This window comes from Ranitomeya variabilis, chromosome 1 (genome assembly GCF_051348905.1).
Source record: "Ranitomeya variabilis isolate aRanVar5 chromosome 1, aRanVar5.hap1, whole genome shotgun sequence".
NCBI classification, from domain to species: domain Eukaryota; kingdom Metazoa; phylum Chordata; class Amphibia; order Anura; family Dendrobatidae; genus Ranitomeya; species Ranitomeya variabilis.
The window spans coordinates 563,532,661-563,555,310 of record NC_135232.1 but is presented as its reverse complement, the minus strand read 5'-3'; the positions used below and the strand labels follow the sequence as shown (position 1 = coordinate 563,555,310).

The window sequence follows — 22,650 nt, the reverse complement described above, 5'->3', positions numbered from 1 at the left end:
GCGTCTAAGGACGCGGAAACTACAAAGTCCCCCGCTCTGGCGATCTGAGTGGCCAGGTGTGAAATTTCTGGGGGTAAGTCGGCCCGTAGTGCCGTAGAGGATAAAGACTCTGCCCAATGGGACATGGCTTTTGCGACCCACGTGATGGCAAAAGAGGGAAAGAGAGAAGCCGAGGAGGCTTCAAAAGCCGAGCGAGCCATCTGGTCAATTTGTCTATCAGTGGGATGCTTGATGGACGCACCCTCGGAGGAGGATAGAACCGCCTTGGTGGCTAGCCGCGACACTGGCGGGTCCACGGAGGGTGACTGAGACCACTCCTTAGTTAGGTCCTGAGCGAACGGATACTTTGATTGCATAGCCTTCTGACCTGAGAAACGTTTATCCGGACGGACTCTATGTTGATCTACAATATCCTTGAACTGAGGGTGCGTAGGAAAAAATTTATGAGCCTTTGTGGCTCGCCCAAATGACACGGGATGAGCCGCCTTGGACGGGATTTCATCCTCTAACTGAAGCGTCTGACTAACAGAATCTATAAGAGAATCTAGAGTCTCTTGATCGTGACGATACTCTGGAGAACAGGACGCGTCGGATGCGTCATCCAGGAGGGATTCCCTGCTATGAGTCGGGGAAGAGTGACGAGAGACATCGCTCTCTGAGTTTGAGGGCTGATCACGGACCGGAGACATTACTCTGGACCTTTTCTTGGATGAGTGAGGGCTTCTAGAAACAGTACGACCTCTAGACCGGGAAGGGTTCTTAGACCGCGTTACAACCTCCGTGGAAGTTCCCTGAGTAAGGGACGGGTCACGGAGGGACTGTATCGTCCTTTCCAAAGATGCCACAGAGCGAGCGAGGGAGGACGCCCATGCGGGGGTACTAGGCTCGGAACATTCCGGGTCAGAGGCCGGAGTATCCTGTGCCGCAGGCGTTTCGCAGGCGGAGCACAGCGGGGTAGTGTGACCTCGGGGCAGAGATATCTTGCAGGAGGTGCACACAGCAAAAATAACAGAGTGGGTCTTTCCAGTCTGTTTATGCCTAGACTGTGACATGTTTCTGATTAAATGAGCGTACTGGCAGGGGGGGAGACAATCCTATTGGGTGCGTCTCACCTAAGTTCTGCGGTGGCTGGCAGGGAGATCCTCCTGTGCGCTGCGGTGCTGCAGAGCCGTCAGCGCACTTCCTGATCCAAGATGGCCGCCGAGATGTGAGAAGGGCGCTTCTCGGGAGCGAGAAGCGCCCAGGGAGGGGGCGTGTCGTGGGCGGGCGGCGGCGTGCTTGTAGGCGGGCGCTAGTCCGGCCCGGGCCTGGGCGCCGCCGAGCCCCCACAGAGGAATAACGCTGCCCCGCGGCTGCAGAGCCGCACGCTGCCCCGCGGTTGCAGAGCCTCACGCTGTCCCGCGGCTGCAGAGCCGCACGCTGCCCCGCGGCTGCAGAGCCGCACGCTGCCCCGCGGCTGCAGAGCCGCACGCTGCCCCGCGGCTGCAGAGCCGCATTGGAAGAGAGTAAGGGGGCCCCCCCTGCTGCCAGCTCGTCGGTCCCCGCACTTACCTTGTGCGATGGGACCGATGCTCCATCCACCTTCACCTTGATAGGGAGAGGGTGGAGAGCTACTGCCGCCATGTGTCAACCGCTATATACAGTGGTGATGCAGTGGACGGCTGCACGGACGCCCTGTCAATCTGTCCGGCTGTGCCCTGGCTCCAGGAGACTTAGGTGGATGATTAGTCCCCATGGTCGCCTGAAAAGGAGGGAGGGAGATCGGAACGCTAGGGAACCGTCGCCACACTGAAAGGTGAGCCAGGGCTGGCATCCATCGTCGCGGGAAAGGATACAGGAGGAACGCTCCGTGTACTTGCCCGTTGTTGGTGCGGGAGAGATCAGGGCTGAAAATTTGCCTGTCGCTCCCTTCTCTCCGTTAAATCAAAAAGAAAAATTGGTGGGGTCCTGAGGACCCAAGTGCCTCCTGAGACACTAAGTAAGAACTGGCTCCGGATTGTCCAGCCGTGGGTGTATACTGCAGGGGAGGAGTTAATCTTTTGTGTGTGTTTAACTTAGTGTCCTCCTGGTGGCAGCAGCATAACACCCATTCGTCCTGTGTCCCCCAATGATACGTAGGAGAAATGATGTTTAGCAAGCAATTTTTTTATTTTCACAATGGTAACAGGAGAAATTGGACCCCAATAGTTGTTGCCCAGTTTGTCCTGAGTATGCTGGTACCCCATATGTGGGGGTAAACCACTGTTTGGGGGCACGTCAGGGCTCGGGAGGGAGCACCATTTGACTTTTTGAACGCAAGATTGGCTGGAATCAATGGTGGCGCCATGTTGCGTTTGGAGACCCCTGATGTGCCTAAACAGTGGAAACACCTCAATTCTAACCACAACACACCCCTAACCCTAATCCCAACTCTAGCCATAACCCTAATCACAACCATAACCCCAACACACCCCTAACCACAACAATAACCCCAACACACCCCTAACCCTAACCCTATCCCTAACCCTAATCCCAACCCTAACCCCAACACACCCCTAACTCTAACCATAACCCTAACCACAAGCCTAATCTTAACCCTATTTTAAACCCTAGCCCTAATTCCAACTTTAACTCTAATTCCAACCCTAACCCTAAGGCTATGTGCCCACGTTGCGGATTCGTGTGAGATTTTTCCGCACCATTTTTGAAAAATCCGCAGGTAAAAGGCACTCCATTATTTTTTGTGTGCCGAGCTGGCGTTTTTAATGATTCCAATTCGGTGCAGATACGTTCTTTTGATCGCCCGTTATTGCATTTTAATGCAATGTCGCGGCGACCAAAAAAAACGTAATTCTGGCGTTTCGATTTTTTTTCTCGTTACGCCGTTTAGCGATCAGGTTAATGCTTTTTTTTTTATATTGATAGATTGGGCGATTCTGAACTCGGCGATACCAAATATGTGTAGGTTTGATTTTTTTTTTTATCGATTTATTTTGATTGGGGCGAAAGGGGGGTGATTTAAACTTATTTTTTTCACATTTTGTTTAACTTTTTTTTTTTCACTTTTGCCATGCTTCAATAGCCTCCATAGGAGGCTAGAAGCAGGCTCAGCGCGATCGCCTCTGCTACATAGCAGCGATCTGCTGTTCGCTGCTATGTAGTAGAAAATCAGGTGTGCTGTGAGCGCCGACCACAGGGTGGCGCTCACAGCTGCCGGGGATCAGTAACCATAGAGGTCTCAAGGACCTCTATGGTTACTATTCTGAAGCATCGCTGACCCCCGATCATGTGACGGGGGTTGGCGATGCGATCATTTCCGGCCGCCCGGCTGGATGCGGTAGTTAAATGCCGCTGTCTGCGTTTGACAGCGGCATTTAACTGCTTAATAGGCGCGGGCAGATAGCGATTCTGCCCACGCCTATTGCGGGCACATGTCAGCTGTTCAAAACAGCTGACACGTCCCGGCTTTGATGCGGGCTCACCGCGGAGCCCTGCATCAAAGCAGGGGAGCTGACCTCGGACGTACTATCCCGTCCGAGGTCATTAAGGGGTTAATGCCTATGGACACAATGCTAAGAAACTTATGCTTACTGTCATAGGAAATGGTATAGCACACCAAGCGGAGCCAACACTTTTTTTAACCCAGTGCTGAGCATCTCAGTTGCAGGGTGTTTATGTTCAGTTCTGTAACCCCCAATACTATGAACGAGAAAAGTCTGGGAGGCACAGCATTCACATAGTCTATCTTCAGCTGTGACTGTCAGGGCTGTGGAGTCTTTAAAGGGAACCTGTCACCACGTTTTTGGAAGATGGGATAAAAATAGCGTTAAATAGGGGCAGAGGTGGGCGTTACATTAGTGTGTTTGTTATGCGTTTATTACCCACCTAAGTTGCCGAAATACCTTTGCAAAGTCTCCGTTTTCGCCTGTCAATCAGGCTGGTCTGGTCAAAAGGGCGTGTTGTCTTCCCCCAGATTTTGCGTAGTTTTCCGTTGGTGGCGTAGTGGTGTGCGCATGCCCAAGGTCCCGAATCCTCTGCCAGGGGATTTAAAAGAGCGCGCTGTTCGTTATTTCATTGGTGATCGGTGGGCGCGGCCATCTTCCTTTGGCCGCGCGTGCGCAGAAGCGGCGCTCTGCTGGCCGCGGCTTCAGGAAAATGGCCGCGGGATGCCGCGCGTGCGCAGATGGATATCGCGGCGGCCATTTTCCTGAAGCCGCGGCCAGCAGAGCGCCGCTTCTGCGCACGCGCGGCCAAAGGAAGATGGCCGCGCCCACCGATCACCAATGAAATAACGAACAGCGCGCTCTTTTAAATCCCCTGGCAGAGGATTCAGGATCTTGGGCATGCGCACACCACTACGCCACCAACGGAAAACTACGCAAAATCTGGGGGAAGACAACACGCCCTTTTGACCAGACCAGCCTGATTGACAGGCGAAAACGACTACTTTGGTAACGTATTTCGGCAGCATAGGTGGGGAATCGGGGTACACAAACTACACTGTTGTAATGCACAGCTCAGGCCCTATTTAACAGGATTTTTATCTCATACCGAAAAAACGGGGTGACAGGTTCCCTTTAAGCCACAGTTGCGACTCCGACTCCTGGATTTTACCAGGTTCCGACTCCAGCTTTTGTTGTAAAATATTAACATCACAGCACGGTGGCGCAGTGGATAGCACAGCAGCCTTGCAGCACTGGAGTCCTGGGTTCAAACCCCACTAAGGACAACATCTGCAAAGAGTTTGTATGTTCTCTCCATGTTTGCGTGGGTTTCCTCCGGGCACTCCGGTTTCCTCCCACACTCCAAAAGACATACTGATAGGGAATTTAGATTGTGAGCCCCAATGGGGACAGCGATGATAATGTGTGTACCCTGTAAGCGCTGCGGAATATGTTAGCGCTATATAAAAATAAAGATTATTATTATCATCGTGCTTATTCAGTTTCTCACCGTCATATAAGTAATCAGACCACTTAGAGCAAAAACTATATTTATTAGAATACAATTAGAATATAGCAAATAACTTTTATAAATTTTTCTAAACTCTTTAAGTAAATATGCAATAAACACTGTTATGCAATTAATAAGAAGAAATCTGTAAGTTTGTCCTCAGAAAAAGTATTGCCTCTGTCAGATCCTCCTTCATGGATGCCCTCAAATCTGATCTAATTATTTTGAGAGCAGAGAACAACCTCTCTACACTAACTTGGGTTGGTGGCAAAGCAGTAACCACTCGGGCAACATCTCTGACAATGTCAGGATACAGAGGAATCGCTTGTTGCACTGTTATTTTTGATGACTCTTCTTCTATGCGGGAACGGTTTGCATGGTCCTTGTGATCCAAATATTTTTCTAAATTAAATTCTTCATCAGTTGATGAGGGTGAAGATGTGGCAGGACGACCAAATTCTTCTTGTTCCTCCTGACTGTTCTGCAACCCTTTCATCCTTACTGCTATTTCAGACAGAGCTTCTTTTCCTTTAGTTAGCTGTTACATAGTTACATAGTTATTAAGGTTGAAGGAAGACTGTAAGTCCATCTAGTTCAACCCATAGCCTAACCTAACATGCCCTAACATGTTGATCCAGGGGAAGGCAAAAAAACCCCATGTGGTAAGAGTAAGCTCCACCATGGGGAAAAAAATTCCTTCCCGACTCCACATACGGCAATCAGACTAGTTATCCCTGGATCAACGCCTTATCAAGGAATCTAGTGTATATACCCTGTAACATTATACTTTTCCAGAAAGGCATCCAGTCCCCTCTTAAATTTAATTAATGAATCACTCATTACAACATCATACGGCAGAGAGTTCCATAGTCTCACTGCTCTTACAGTAAAGAATCCGCGTCTGTTATTATGCTTAAACCTTCTTTCCTCCAGACGTAGAGGATGCCCCCTTGTCCCTGTCTCAGGTCTATGATTAAAAAGATCATCAGAAAGGTCTTTGTACTGTCCCCTCATATATTTATACATTAACATAAGATCACCCCTTAGTCTTCGTTTTTCCAAACTAAATAGCCCCAAGTGTAATAACCTATCTTGGTATTGCAGACCCCTCAGTCCTCTAATAACCTTGGTCGCTCTTCTCTGCACCCGCTCCAGTTCAGCTGTGTCTTTCTTATACACCGGAGACCAGAACTGTGCACAGTATTCTAAGTGTGGTCGAACTAGTGACTTGTATAGAGGTAAAATTATGTTCTCCTCATGAGCATCTATGCCTCTTTTAATACATCCCATTATTTTATTTGCCTTTGTAGCAGCTGCCTGACACTGGCCACTGAATATGAGTTTGTCATCCACCCATACACCCAGGTCTTTTTCATTGACGGTTTTGCCCAGAGTTTTAGAATTAAGCACATAGTTATACATCTTATTACTTCTACCCAAGTGCATGACCTTACATTTATCCCCATTAAAGCTCATTTGCCATTTATCAGCCCAAGCTTCTAGTTTACATAAATCATCCTGTAATATAAAATTGTCCTCCCCTGTATTGATTACCCTGCAGAGTTTAGTGTCATCTGCAAATATTGAAATTCTACTCTGAATGCCCCCTACAAGGTCATTAATAAATATGTTAAAAAGAAGAGGGCCCAATACTGACCCCTGTGGTACCCCACTGCTAACCGTGACCCAGTCCGAGTGTGCTCCATTAATAACCACCCTTTGTTTCCTATCCCTGAGCCAGCTCTCAACCCACTTACACATATTTTCCCCTATCCCCATTACTCTCATTTTATGTAACAACCTTTTGTGTGGCACCGTATCAAAAGCTTTGGAAAAGTCCATATATACTACGTCCACTGGGTTCCCTTGGTCCAGTCCGGAACTTACCTCTTCATAGAAGCTGATCAAATTAGTCTGACATGAACGGTCCCTAGTAAACCCGTGCTGATACTGGGTCATGAGGTTATTCCTCTTCAGATACTCCAGCATAGCATCCCTTAGAATGCCCTCCAGGATTTTACCCACAGTAGAGGTTAAACTTACTGGCCTATAATTACCGAGTTCAGTTTTTGCCCCTTTTTTGAATATTGGCACCACATTTGCTATACGCCAGTCCTGTGGTACAGACCCTGTTATTATGGAGTCTTTAAAGATTAAAAATAATGGTCTATCAATGACTGTACTTAGTTCCTGCAGTACTCGGGGGTGTATCCCATCCGGGCCCGGAGATTTGTCAATTTTAGTTATTTTTAGACGCCGCTGTACTTCCTGCTGGGTTAAGCAGGTGACATTTAATGGGGAATTATTATCACTAGTCATATTGGCTGCCATGGGATTTTCTTTTGTAAATACTGATGAAAAAAAGTCATTTAGCATATTGGCTTTAGTTAGCTGTTGATCATCTAGAAGAATCCAATGCATTGGGTCTACATAAACAGCTGCCAAAAGAATGTTATTTTGTAATAGTAGCTCCTCTCTCCGTTTCATTGATGTAGCAATGCCACTTGCAATTAACCCTCCTCTTTGGGACAGGCGAAACATCTGGTTCTTCCACTCCGTTAAGAAAATACCTGGAGTTAAGTCCTCTGCTTGTAATTTTTTAGTCACTGTAAATGGGTGCTCTAGCAATTTTTCCAGCTCAGTCACCTGACTCCACTGACTTTCATTTAGCGTCAGTTGAGGGTTAGCCATGTCTACAAGAAAAGTTTTCAGTTCATCCAAGCACTGAATCATTAAGTAAGTACTGCCCCATCGTGTGGCTTGATCAATAATTTCCCCTTTTCCAGGACGTCTCTTCAAAATTGAGTCAACTTTAGGGGTTCTGGCAACAGTAGCCAATTTTCTCACCTTGCCAATCAGTGCAGCAGCATGTCCTTCTTGCAGACTGTCTCTTATAGCCAGCTGTAGCGTATGCACAACACAGCGCATGTGATGAATGAAAGAACGTATTGACAGTTTCAACAAGATCTAAACTATCATGTTGCTTTTCATGTGAAGCAACTTCAGTTTGCTCCACAGGTACAATACTGTGTTCCTCTATTTCAAACATTTCTGTGTCTGTGGACCCAGAATGTTCTTCTAGCTGCTGGTCACCATCATTACTCTCATTCATTAGCTTAATAGTACTTATCATATTTGAAGCATTGTCAGTTACGACAGAAAGAACTTGCTCTTTTTTAAGTTCAAAGTCTTGCAGAACCTTTTCCACCAAGACCTGGAGAAACTCACTGGTGTGATGAGCTTTGGTGTCTTTTACTGCCAATGTCTTGGTAACTATTTCATTTTTGTCACAAACAAATCGGACATTGATGGCAAAATAGTTCACTCTGACGTGTGCAGGCATTTATTTTAAGAAACAGAAAGCGTCCCTTGAGAGTTTTTTTAAGTTCTTCCTTTTGTTTAAAAGCGTCTTCGATTACTAATTTTCTAATACTCTCTCTCTCCAGAGAAACACTAAGCTTGCGGGCCATTTCCCCATTCAGACACATAAAAGCTGGTCGTGAAAATAATGAAATAGGCACACTATCCTTTACAACAAGCTCTATGATCTGTTTTTTAAATGTATCAACTGTCATTGTCACAGTAACTTTGTCACTGACAAACACGGGTATTACATACCTGGTAATGTGTTTTTTCATGAGACATGACGGCACCACGAGAGAGGGGATCCGCCCATCAAGGACAGGAAACCTTCAAGATAAAAGGGGCGGCTCCTTTCTCCACATCAGTTGTTTTACAGAGTACGAGAGGAACTCCGCTGGTTAGTGTACACATAAATAATACATCCTATACGGTTCTATTCACCGATACCCCAGGGAGTGTATAATACAAATAATGCTAATAATGCACCCAACTAATGACGTGATCAAAAGGGTGGGAATATAAGGGTGCCGTCATGTCTCATGAAAAACCACACATTACCAAGTATGTAATACCCGTGTTTTTCAATCATACATGATGGCACCACGAGAGAGTTACAGAGATTTGTATTCTCTTTTAGGGAGAGATCACTGCTTGTAACACTCTTCTCCCAAATGTGAGATCAGAGGTAGCAGATAGGTCTAGCCTATAATGTTTGAAAAATGTAGACGGAGAGGACCAAGTGGCCGCCTTACAGATTTGATCGATGGTAGCATCTGCTCTCTCCGACCCACGACGTCGCCATGGCCCTCGTGGAGTGGGCTTTCAGACCCTGTGGAACAACCCTGCCTGCACTACTATACGCTAGAATAATGGCCTCTCTCACCCATCTAGCTATAGTCTGTTTTGAGGCTTTAAGGCCCTTCCTTGACCCCTGGAATGAAACAAATAAAGCCCTCTGTTTCCTCCAGGATTTTGTCATCTCTAGATACTGTAGGATACATCTCCTGACATCTAGGCAATGGAGTCTCTCCTCTTTCTTGTTACTAGGATTAGGACAGAAAGAGGGTAGGGTTATGCCCTGAGCCCTATGAAATCTCGATACCACTTTGGGGAGATATGCCGGATCTAATTTTAATACGACCCCATCGTCCATAATTTGTGTGTAAGGGGGGGGTCAGCTGACAACGCGTGTAAATCCCCCACCCTACGGGCCGATGTAAGTGCCACTAACAAAGCTGTTTTTAATGTTAGTACTTTATCTGAAGTAGTATTTAACGGCTCAAAGGGGCTTTCTGTCAAAGCTGTCAACACTAAATTTAGATCCCATGGTGGAGGAGTAAGGGATGGAACAGAGTCAGCTCTACTACAGGCCCGGATAAACCTCACCACCCACCTATTGCTTGCCAGGTCACAGTTGAATAGGGCTGCTAAGGCTGAAATGTGTACTTTGAGGGTACTAACAGCTAACCCCAGATCTAACCGCCGGGTCCTGCGCGTGTACATGGCTATTATTTCCGGTGCACGCTCCTTTACTTCCGGGCGCGCACCCAGCCTTTACTTCCGGTGCGTGCCGAAGATTCTGGCCCCCCCGCCCCTCTGCCTGCATTAAACGTTCCGCGTGCTGCCGCCGATATTGCGCACGCACGTACCTCCATTCCCGGATACCTGGTGCCGGCTGGAGGGAGGCTTCCGGGAGTGTCCACGCCACAGCTCTCAGCGTCCAGATGCTCCTTCACTCACCGCTCAACTCTGTGTAGCCTCAGGTATCGTCAGGGAGGGGGAAAGGGGGGGGGGACCTGCTTTTGAAACTCAACAGGGAGGGCCCCAACCTCCGAGGAGACTTACTAAGCCCGGGCACCGATGTGTCTTACGGGCTGCATGGCCACCTTTGGTCAACGGGGGGGGGCACCATTAAAGTGACCCCCGTGGACAGCAGGATTTTTAAAACGACAGGGGGGGGGGAGCGCCACCTGCAGCCCCCGTGGATAATTTACACCCAGGCGTTCGCCTCATGGGCTGTGGCCATGCTTCGCTCAGGGGGGGCATGGTATACATGGCCCCCAAGGCGACTACCGGTACCTGGTGATGGGTGCAGCAGACCAGCGCCTGCCCAAATCCACCCGACCCAGGCATCCTCTTCTGTCTTCATCAGAAGTCTTCCATCTTGAGGGTTCCCCGTCAAGGACAGGAAACCAACTGATGTGGAGAGAGGAGCCGCCCCTTTTATCTTGAAGGTTTCCTGTCCTTGATGGGCGTATCCCCTCTCTCGTGGTGCCGTCATGTATGATGGAAAAAATATCTTGCAACTGATGGCTGCAAAGTTCTCTGCTCCTTTGTTTGGCTGGAAGAGCTGGGCACTGGTTCATTGGTTTGGATGCAGTCTTTCTCATCCACTGCTTTCAGTACATCTGGATGAAAGCGCTGTAAATGTCTCTTTAGATTAGAAGCTCTGGTAGGAGCATTTTTATCTTTGCCTGAATATGCACTGATCTTGGCTTCACAGCATTTGTTTTCGTCTGGATCATTTGTCATACACTGACAGACATAATGTTTTCTATCTTGAGTGATGGTGAAATGTTCAAATACAGCTGATTTAATGTGACGCTTCTTTGACATTCTCAGGTTTTTAATTCTGCATTCACAATCCAAATGACAATTGTTTTTCCTAAAAACAATTGTACAAAATTATTGCCAGGTCGTACAACGGATATAGTGGTCAGTAATACTGTTATTCCTCATGTACTCACAGTTAACTGATACAAAGTTTGTTGAAAGGATAATACTTCTTACAGTCTTCCTCTTCTGAGTAGCAGCTGTGAGATGCTTGGAAGACGCACACCTAGTAAACATCTAGTCTAGAGGAGGAGCTTTACTACTAAGAATTTGCAACACATTTTCACTTTCAGTTTCATACATTGTAAGTAGGGGGGTTGGGGCAGCATGAGGTTAACCAAGTATAAGATTATATATATAAGGGCAGTGGAGAACAGTGACACACAAGAAGTAAAGGTACCGTCACACTAAGCGACGCTGCAGCGATACAGACAACGATGCCGATCGCTGCAGCGTCGCTGTTTGGTCGCTGGAGAGCTGTCACACAGACAGCTCTCCAGCGACCAACGATGCCGAGGTCCCCGGGTAACCAGGGTAAACATCGGGTTGCTAAGCGCAGGGCCGCGCTTAGTAACCCGATGTTTACCCTGGTTACCAGTGTAAAATGTAAAAAAACAAACAGTACATACTCACCTTCGCGTCCCCCGGCGTCCGCTTCCCTGCACTGACTGAGCGCCGGCTCTAACAGCAGAGCGGTGACGTCACCGCTGTGCTGTGCTTTCACTTTATGGCCGGTGCTCAGTCAGTGCAGGAAGCGGACGCCGGGGGACGCGAAGGTGAGTATGTACTGTTTGTTTTTTTACATTTTACACTGGTAACCAGGGTAAACATCGGGTTACTAAGCGCGGCCCTGCGCTTAGTAACCCGATATTTACCCTGGTTACCATTGTAAAACATCGCTGGTATCGTTGCTTTTGCTGTCAAACACATCGATACATGGCGATCTGACGACCAAATAAAGTTCTGAACTTTAATCAATGACCAGCGATATCACAGCAGGATCCTGATCGCTGCTGCGTGTCAAACACAACGATATCGCTAGCCAGGACACTGCAACGTCATGGATCGCTAGCGATATCGTTTAGTGTGACGGTACCTTTAGAAATGTCTCTATCTCCAGCAGAACTGCTTATCACTGTTGTTCATAGTTTGATAGAACATATATATTTGAGTAACATTTATAAAATTCATATGAAAGTTCAATTATGAAATATTAATTCATTTTTTTTTAAAAGCTGGAGTCGGAGTCGGTACATTTCTACCGACTCCAACGCCCTAGTGACTGTCCTCTTCTAGAGGGTCCTTCGGTTCTTTTACAGTCACTGTTAAAACACACGCTATAAATATATTGATGTGTGATTGCTCGGTGTATTGCGAGCTGCACACTGATCAGCTCCATGACTGCAGGGGCAAACATGTAACTACTTCGTGTTCGGTTGCGGGTTGGAAAAGATATAACCCAAGGTCCTGGGTTCCCCAATGGACTGTGCAAGACAAGGCTTTTACAAGCTAAGCTGGACTAGAGGTAGGAGGATCGGCCCCGACAATTAGTCTCCCCCTTCCATGCTCCTCACTAAAACCTGTGATCTCTAAAACCTCGATGCCCACAACGAGGCAACCAATCTGCACTAACAATTAAAGCAGCATGAATTGTTAACAGGTTCTTTTTAACTTCACATCCAACATTTTGGAGATCTACCAAATAGCAAAAGTTTGGTCATGAGTGGTCCAGCAGCACAGAAAAGACACCTTCTGTCATGTCACACACCAAAGGAGTGGGTATATTCAGTGTTAATATTTTGCTAATAGACCAAGTAACAATGACACAAAACATCACTGACCAGAATTTGCTCCAAGAAGTGTTTGCCTGTACAGAGACTGTAGAAATAGATGTTCTTCCATGGTCGCGGCCGCTCCTTGGATAGGCTGAGGACTGCCCTTTCTGCATCACAGAGGTCCTGAGCTTCTCCTAATTACAAAACAAATTGGAGAAGAACATGTTATAATGTAGAAATGATGCGATGCAATTACCAAGTCTAGCAATCTGTGGCCACTGGAGAGAATCCCAGAGAACTGCTTCCTACCTGACAGCATCCCCGGCTCCTCTATTATCCAGCCTCACTGTAGCTCGATGCAAATGACACGCAACGCAGAAGAGATGTGGATGCTCAGACATAGGAGGCGATACTCAGAGCTTCTGTCCGATGCCCACAGATTACTCACATGGATGGATCAGGTCGCACAAACGTTCTGATGAATGTATCTTCCTGACCATTTGTCAGGAAACACGTTGGTAGATCAGATCTTTCATGCATAGACATTAAAGGGGATTTCCATCTCATATCACTAGGAAAAGCCATCTCCTGATGATCACTGGAGGTCTGAGTTCTAAGACCATGCAGTACATATTTTGGCGACACCATAAGTACCGTAATAACAAACAACAAGAAATCCCTCGTATGCACGCAGCCTTCTGAACTAGACACACATTTCAATAGTAAATGCATGTAAACCGGAACGACCACCGCGTGGAACGCAAATGTGCTCCAACCAAATAGACGTCACTTCCGATGCCAAAACGAGGGTAGCGGCTAATCCCGTAATAGTGGAAGTCGGCGTTATTGGAGGGCGAGAGGACGGGGACAAGCGGTAATAAGCTATAATCAGACAGGACTCCGATGACATGCCCCCTCATCCATGGATGACTATCCAATAATTAGAAGGACTCTCCCAGTATTGTTATACTATACTATATAGGGTTTGGATCCCTTTATCACCTTGATGGTGGGGGGTGGCTTATCAGTGTGTATTCTTGTTTTTTTCTATTGAAACGCATGCGTTTAAAACGCAACCAAACGCATGTGCTTAAAAACGCATGCGTTTACATAGACAGCAATACGTTTTTTTGCCGCAAAAAAACGCATGCTTTTTTTGCCGCAAAAAAACGCCTCTAGAAATTACTACATGTTGCATTTCTGCAACAAAACGCAAGCATAGAAAAAACGCATGCGTCGTCAAACGCGGCAAAACGCATACAAAAAAAAGCATGCGTTTTTAATGTTAAATATAGGAAAAAAAACGCATGCTTTTTTTGCGCTAAAACGCAGCGGTAAAAAACGCAAATGTGAAACCAGCCTAAGTGCATCCCATGAGAACAGACACCCTAGTATATAAGGCAGTTGAACACTGCTGCCCCTTTTTTGCTGTATTAAAATCGGGGAAAGATGCAGGCTCAGTGACTGAGCGTGCATCAAAGAGAGACACGACCTATGACGTACTTTTATGTCAAAGCTCGTTAAGGGGTTTAATAGTAATAGTAGGTAATTCCTAACTGTTCACTTACAAACCTTTTGCACTGACGATACGCGTTCTTATTTGCTCAGTAGCCAAGGTGCCATACAAGGCGGCTAGTCCATAGTTCCGCTTCCTCAGTAAGCACGCCTGAACACGATCCTCGCAGACCATTCCCTTGTCCGAGCAGACATTAAAGAGCTCTTCACACAAACGCCGAAGCTCAGGAGCCTGCAGCTCCAGACTGAAGTGCATGGTGCTTAAGACACTATATATGTGATTGACTGTCTGTGACGTGGCGGCCACCTCCTCCTGGAGGGATGATAACGAGCGTAAGAGGAAGGTCACAGTGATGTTCAGAAGATAGAGATTGTATTCAGCCGAGACCGGGTGACTATCAGCCACCAACAGAAAACCAATCAGCGACTGAACAAGCCGAGGATGCTGGGACAAAGCCCCCCATAGACACGAGATTGTGGCCTCGCTAAACCGAGGACTCGGAAATTCCCTTCTGTTTTCTTTTACTACGGAGCAACTGTACAGAAAAGCTTCATACAGCTCCTGTGGAGGAAAACAATGTATTAATGATAAAGGTTCAGATACACCGTAGAACAGCCGGCAGGGCCGGAAACCTGTCCATGCCCCACATGCGCCCGGTAGGGCCGGCAGCCCATCCATACCCCATATGCAATACACCTGGCAAAGACTGAGCCGTCCATACACCATATACACCCAGCAAGGATGGTGACATGTCCATATACCATATACAGCTGGCAAAGACTGACCCGTTCATACACTATACACACCCGGCAAAGATTGACATATCCATACACCCAGCAAAGACTGACACGTCCATGCACCATATACACCCAGCAGGGACGGTGACACGTCCATACACCACATACACCCGGTAAAGACTGACCCATCCTTACACTATATACACCCGGCAAAGACTGACACATCCATACACCCGGCAGGAATGGTGACCAATCCATACACCATATACAACCGGCAAAGACTGACACATCCATACACCCGGCAGGAATGGTGACCAATCCATACACCATATACAACCAGCAAAGACTGACACTTCCATGCACCATATACAGCCGGCAGTGATGGTGAACCATCCATACACCATATACACCCAGCAAAGACTGACCCGTCCATACACCCAGCAAGGTTGGTGACATGTCCATACACCATATACACCCGGCAAAGACTGACTCGTCCATACACACCAGGCAGGGCCGGCGACCTGTCTATACTCCATGTGTGCCCGGTAGGGCCGGCTGTTGTGAACTATACTTCTTGGCTCCCTCTTGTGGTCACTAGTGATTTGGCACTTGGATTGTCTTTTACCAGGTTGGTACTCACCTGCTTCGTTAGGCCTGGGGTGTTGCTATTTAAACTTCCTGGATTCTCAGTCCAGTGCCTGGCATCGTTGTAATCAGTTCATTTCTGTTTGCTCCTGTCTTCAGGTCCTGGTTCTTTGCAAGATAAGCTAAGTCCTGCTTTCTTATTTTTTGTTATTTTGCTTGTTCATATTTTTGTCCAGCTTGTACAAAATGTGATTCCTGATATTGCTGGAACCTCTAGGGGGCTGATATTCTCCCCACTCACCGTTAGTCGGTTTGGGGGTTCTTGGATATTCAGCGTGGATATTTTGCAGGGTTTTTTGCTGACCATATAAGTCATCTTACTATTTTCTGCTATTAGTCAGTGGGCCTCTCTTTGCTAAAATCTAGTTCATTCTTACGTTTGTCTTTTCTTCTTACCTCACCGTTATTATTTGTTGGGGGCTTGTATTACTTTGGGGTCTTTTCTCTGGAGGCAAGAGAGGTCTTATTTTCCCTGATAGGGTTAGTTAGTTCTCCGGCTGGCGCGAGACGTCTAGGATCAACGTAGGCACGTTCCCCGGCTACTGTGTTTGTGCTAGGATCAGGTATATGGTCAGCCTAGTTACCACGTCCCTATGAGCTGGTATTTATGTTTGCAGACTTTGCTGTAATCTCTGAGATCCTTGCCATTGGGATCATAACAGTATGCAGGCCCTGAATAGTTAATGCATTGCAGAAGTGGGATTAAAAGAAAAGGAGTTCTGAGTTTTTTTTTCTCCTCTTTCTTCCTTCCCCTTTTTCTCAGAGTGGCTGTAAGCTTTGCTGCAGACATGAATGTTCAGACCTTGATTACTAGTGTGGATCAGCTTGCTGCACGAGTGCAGAGCATTCAGGATTTTGTTGTTAGCAGTCCTATGTCTGAGCCTAAGATACCTATTCCTGAGCTGTTCTCTGGAGATAGATTTAAATTTAGGAATTTTAGGAATAATTGTAAATTGTTTCTATCTTTGAAACCTCGTTCGTCTGGAGATTCAGCTCAGCAAGTTAAAATTGTTATCTCCTTTTTGCGTGGCGACCCTCAGGATTGGGCTTTCTCATTAGCGCCAGGAGATCCGGCATTGGCGGATGTTGATGCGTTTTTTCTGGCGCTCGGATTGCTTTATGAGGAGCCTAATCTTAAAATTCAGGCAGAAAAAGCTCTACTGGCTATCTCTCAGGGCCAGGATAAAGCCGAAGTGTATTGCCAAAAATTTCGGAAATGGTCCGTGCTTACTCAATGGAATGAATGTGCTCTGGCCGCAAATTTCAGAAATGGCCTTTCTGAAGCCATTAAGAATGTGATGGTGGGTTTCACAATTCCTACAAGTCTGAATGATTCTATGGCGCTGGCTATTCAGATTGATCGGCGTTTGCGGGAGCGCAAATCCGCTAATCCTCTGGCGGTGTTGTCTGAACAGACACCTGTTTCAATGCAATGTGATAGAAACCCCGATCCAGCAATGCAATGTGATAGAATCCTGACTAGAACCAAACGACAAAATCATAGACGACAGAATGGGCTGTGTTTTTACTGTGGTGATTCTACACATGTTATATCAGCATGCTCTAAACGCCTAACCAAGGTTGTCAGTCCTGTCTCCATTGGTAATTTGCAGCCTAAATTTATTTTGTCTGTGACTTTAATTTGTTCATTGTCTTCCTACCCTGTTATGGCGTTTGTGGATTCAGGTGCTGCCCTGAGTCTTATGGATCTGTCATTTGCCAAGCGCTGCGGTTTTGTCTTGGAGCCTTTAAAAATTCCTATTCCTCTCAGAGGAATTGATGCTACGCCACTGGCGGAAAATAAACCGCAGTTTTGGACACAAGTGACCATGTGCATGACTCCTGAACATCGGGAGGTGATTCGTTTTCTTGTTCTGCATAAAATGAATGATTTGGTCGTGTTAGGTCTGCCATGGTTACAGACCCATAATCCTGTTTTGGATTGGAAGGCTATGTCTGTGTCGAGTTGGGGTTGTCAGGGAATTCATTGCGATTCTCCGCCGGTGTCTATTACTACTTCTACTCCTTCAGAGGTTCCTGAGTATTTGTGTGACTATCAGGATGTATTCAGTGAGTCCAGGTCCAGTGATCTTCCTCCTCATAGGGACTGTGACTGCGCTATAGATTTGATTCCTGGCAGTAAATTTCCTAAGGGACGATTATTTAATTTGTCTGTACCCGAGCATGCCGCGATGCGTTCTTATGTCAAGGAGTCTTTGGAGAAGGGGCATATTCGTCCATCCTCTTCCCCTCTTGGTGCGGGATTCTTTTTTGTGGCCAAGAAGGACGGGTCTTTGAGACCTTGTATAGACTATCGGCTTCTGAATAAAATCACTGTTAAGTTTCAGTATCCTTTGCCACTATTGTCAGACTTGTTTGCTCGGATTAAGGGTGCCAAGTGGTTCACCAAGATAGATCTTCGTGGTGCGTACAACCTTGTGCGCATTAGGCAGGGAGATGAATGGAAAACTGCATTCAATACGCCCGAAGGTCATTTTGAATACTTGGTGATGCCCTTTGGGCTCTCTAATGCTCCTTCAGTGTTTCAGTCCTTTATGCATGATATCTTCCGGAAGTATCTGGATAAATTTATGATTGTTTATCTGGATGATATTCTGGTTTTCTCGGATGATTGGGATTCTCATGTAAAGCAGGTCAGGATGGTGTTTCAGGTTTTGCGTGATAATGCTTTGTTTGTGAAGGGCTCAAAGTGTCTCTTTGGAGTGCAGAAGGTTTCCTTTTTGGGTTTTATTTTCTCCCCTTCTGCTGTGGAGATGGACCCAGTCAAGGTCCGAGCTATTCATGATTGGACTCAGCCCACGTCTGTTAAGAGTCTTCAGAAGTTCTTGGGGTTTGCTAATTTCTACCGTCGCTTTATCGCTAATTTTTCTAGCGTTGTTAAACCTTTGACGGATATGACCAAGAAAGGTTCTGATGTGGCTAATTGGGCCCCTGCAGCCGTGGAGGCCTTCCAGGAGCTGAAGCGCCGGTTTACTTCGGCGCCTGTTTTGTGCCAGCCTGATGTCTCACTTCCCTTTCAGGTTGAAGTGGATGCTTCTGAGATCGGTGCTGGGGCTGTTTTGTCGCAGAGAGGCTCTGGTTGCTCTGTGATGAGACCATGTGCCTTTTTCTCTAGGAAGTTTTCGCCTGCTGAGCGGAACTATGATGTTGGCAATCGGGAGTTGCCGGCCATGAAGTGGGCATTTGAGGAGTGGCGTCATTGGCTCGAGGGTGCTAAGCATCGTGTGGTGGTCTTGACTGATCACAAAAATCTGATGTATCTCGAGTCTGCTAAGCGCCTGAATCCTAGACAGGCTCGTTGGTCATTGTTTTTCTCTCGTTTTGACTTTGTGGTCTCGTACCTGCCTGGTTCGAAGAATGTTAAGGCTGATGCTCTTTCTAGGAGCTTTGTGCCTGACTCTCCTGGAGTCTCGGAGCCAGCTGGTATTCTTAAAGAGGGAGTAATCGTGTCGGCCATATCTCCTGATTTGCGACGTGTGTTGCAGAGATTTCAGGCTGGTAGACCTGACTCTTGTCCACCCGACAGACTGTTTGTTCCTGATAAATGGACCAGCAGAGTCATTTCCGAGGTTCATTCCTCGGTGTTGGCGGGGCATCCGGGAATTTTTGGTACCCGAGATTTGGTGGCTAGGTCCTTTTGGTGGCCTTCCTTGTCACGGGATGTGCGGTCATTTGTGCAGTCCTGTGGGACTTGTGCTCGGGCTAAGCCTTGTTGTTCTCGTGCTAGCGGGTTGCTTCTGCCCTTGCCCGTCCCGAAGAGGCCTTGGACACACATTTCCATGGATTTCATTTCTGATCTTCCGGTGTCTCAAGGAATGTCTGTCATCTGGGTGGTGTGTGATCGTTTTTCCAAGATGGTCCATTTGGTACCCTTGCCTAAGTTGCCTTCCTCTTCCGATCTGGTTCCTTTGTTTTTTCAGAATGTGGTTCGTTTACACGGCATTCTGGAGAATATCGTGTCCGACAGAGGATCCCAGTTTGTGTCCAGATTCTGGCGATCTTTTTGTGCTAAAATGGGCATTGATTTGTCGTTTTCATCTGCCTTCCATCCTCAGACTAATGGTCAAACGGAGCGAACTAATCAGACACCGGAGGCTTATTTGAGATGTTTTGTTTCTGCGGACCAGGATGATTGGGTGACCTTCTTGCCATTGGCGGAGTTTGCCCTTAATAATCGGGCTAGTTCCGCTACTTTGGTTTCGCCATTCTTCTGCAACTCTGGTTTTCATCCTCGTTTCTCCTCGGGTCATGTTGAGTCTTCTGACTGTCCTGGGGTGGATTCCGTGGTGGATAGGTTGCAGCGGATTTGGAATCATGTGGTGGACAACTTGAAGTTGTCACAGGAGAAGGCTCAGCGTTTTGCCAACCGCCGCCGCGGTGTGGGCCCCCGACTTCGTGTTGGGGATTTGGTTTGGTTGTCTTCTCGGTATGTCCCTCTGAAGGTTCCCTCTCCTAAGTTTAAGCCTCGCTTTATTGGTCCTTATAAAATTTTGGAAGTTCTTAACCTGGTTTCTTTTCGTTTGGATCTTCCGGTGTCGTTTGCCATTCACAACGTGTTCCATAGGTCTTTGTTGCGGCGGTACGTTGTGCCTGTGGTTCCTGCTGTTGAGCCTCCTGCTCCGGTGTTGGTTGAGGGCGAGTTGGAGTACGTGGTAGAGAAGATCTTGGATTCTCGTCTCTCTAGACGGAGGCTTCAGTATTTGGTCAAATGGAAGGGCTATGGTCAGGAGGATAATTCCTGGGTGGCCGCCTCTGATGTTCATGCGGCCGATTTGGTTCGTGCCTTCCACGCTGCTCATCCTGGTCGCCCTGGTGGTCTTGGTGAGGGTTCGGTGACCCCTCCTTAAAGGGGGGGTACTGTTGTGAACTATACTTCTTGGCTCCCTCTTGTGGTCACTAGTGATTTGGCACTTGGATTGTCTTTTACCAGGTTGGTACTCACCTGCTTCGTTAGGCCTGGGGTGTTGCTATTTAAACTTCCTGGATTCTCAGTCCAGTGCCTGGCATCGTTGTAATCAGTTCATTTCTGTTTGCTCCTGTCTTCAGGTCCTGGTTCTTTGCAAGATAAGCTAAGTCCTGCTTTCTTATTTTTTGTTATTTTGCTTGTTCATATTTTTGTCCAGCTTGTACAAAATGTGATTCCTGATATTGCTGGAAGCTCTAGGGGGCTGATATTCTCCCCCCTCACAGTTAGTCGGTTTGGGGGTTCTTGGATATTCAGCGTGGATATTTTGCAGGGTTTTTTGCTGACCATATAAGTCATCTTACTATTTTCTGCTATTAGTCAGTGGGCCTCTCTTTGCTAAAATCTAGTTCATTCTTACGTTTGTCTTTTCTTCTTACCTCACCGTTATTATTTGTTGGGGGCTTGTATTACTTTGGGGTCTTTTCTCTGGAGGCAAGAGAGGTCTTATTTTCCCTGATAGGGTTAGTTAGTTCTCCGGCTGGCGCGAGACGTCTAGGATCAACGTAGGCACGTTCCCCGGCTACTGTTAGTGTTTGTGCTAGGATCAGGTATATGGTCAGCCTAGTTACCACGTCCCTATGAGCTGGTATTTATGTTTGCAGACTTTGCTGTAATCTCTGAGATCCTTGCCATTGGGATCATAACAGCCGGCGACCCGTCCATACCCCATATGCGCCTGGCAGGGCGGGTGACCCGTCCATACCCCATATGCGCCCGGAAAAGACTGGCACGTCCATACACCCAGCAAGGTTGGTGACACGTCCATACACCATATACACCCGGCAAAGACTGACCCGTCCATACACCATATACACCAGGCAGGGCCGGTGACCCATCCATACCCCATATGCGCCCGGAAAAGACTGGCACGTCCATACACCATATACACCCGGCAGAGACTGACACATCCATACACCACATACACCCAGCAAGGTTGGTGACATGTCCATACACCACATACACCCGGCAGGGACGGTGACCCGTCCATACACCCGGCAAAGACTGACACGTCCATACACCGTATACACCCAGAAGAGACGGTGACACGTCCACACACCCGGCAGGGACGGGGACATGTACATAGTGTGTGTGAAATATGTGTGAAGTGATTAGATATAGAATAATTGGTACTGAAATGGATTCTTCAGTTTTCACCTTCACACTTTCCTCTGATGCTTCTTTCTGAAACTCCTCCAGAAGAAGAAGAAACTCTGCTTCATCTCTCAGCACTTCCAGCGGCTGCTTCTACAATACAAGATGATGATACTGAAAAAGGACACCTAGGATTAACCTAACTGCCAGAGACAGCAATGATGTGCGTGCAGATGTGGTCAATGACAACAATGCTGTGCTCCTACAGTACAGGAAGTGTTGACATAGGGACACCTCAGCAGACGAGCCCATCTATTAGATTTATTCTGGCAACACTTGTGTAAGGGAAAACCAAGTTATAGAATCATCATCATAACAACTCTTTTTCTAACCAGAAAGAAGAACAGAAACTCTTGCCCGTGGCTGCATTACATGCTTCTCTGGATGGTGGCCAGAATGTAAAGTGAGTGCGAGTGTATCAGAAGGCTGCGCTGAGGTTACACTCGCCGCTGAAGGGATAACCGAAACAAAAGCCTTTTTTTTTTTTTAGGAAACCCAATTGCCAAAAAGGGATTTTTAACCTCAATTCCATGCACTGAATGAAAAAAATAAATAAATAAATTGTTGCCAAAGTTGCACAACCACTTCCAAAAATGTCCACCATAGTTAAGTCTCTAATTCCAATGTAGGTAGATTTTACTTCAAACTTGCACTGCAAAGGGTTAAATAGGCGTCACATGTAACACTGCAGATTGTACTTCGTTTTTTCTGTGTGAACGGTGCCTTGTAAAGCTCTGCTCACTTGCATGGTGACTTATTGCAGATTTCCTGGTGTGTGTTTTACGCACCGTCCCATACACTTTACGTACACTGGTTGAATCACTTACAGCCTGTCCGTGCCACGCTTCCAAGGCATGAAACCAAAACCAGGCGAGCTTCTGTGGGGTGTGCGCTTCATCATATCTGCAAAGACAATAAAAAAAATACCGT

The 22,650-nt window shown here is 47.0% G+C and overlaps 1 protein-coding gene across 2 annotated transcripts in view; it reads right to left on the bottom strand.

Moving 5' to 3' along the window:
• Positions 1-22,650, bottom strand: part of ZFYVE26 (zinc finger FYVE-type containing 26) — a 373,042-nt gene that overhangs the window by 175,278 nt on the left and 175,114 nt on the right. For both annotated transcript variants that reach the window (XM_077256962.1, XM_077256969.1), the window contains 4 exons: positions 22,548-22,623; positions 21,724-21,813; positions 14,256-14,760; positions 12,750-12,877 (listed from right to left, as the gene is read on the bottom strand). In XM_077256962.1, coding sequence (XP_077113077.1) covers positions 12,750-12,877; positions 14,256-14,760; positions 21,724-21,813; positions 22,548-22,623 — 799 coding nt within the window. The remainder of the gene's footprint in view (positions 1-12,749; positions 12,878-14,255; positions 14,761-21,723; positions 21,814-22,547; positions 22,624-22,650) is intronic.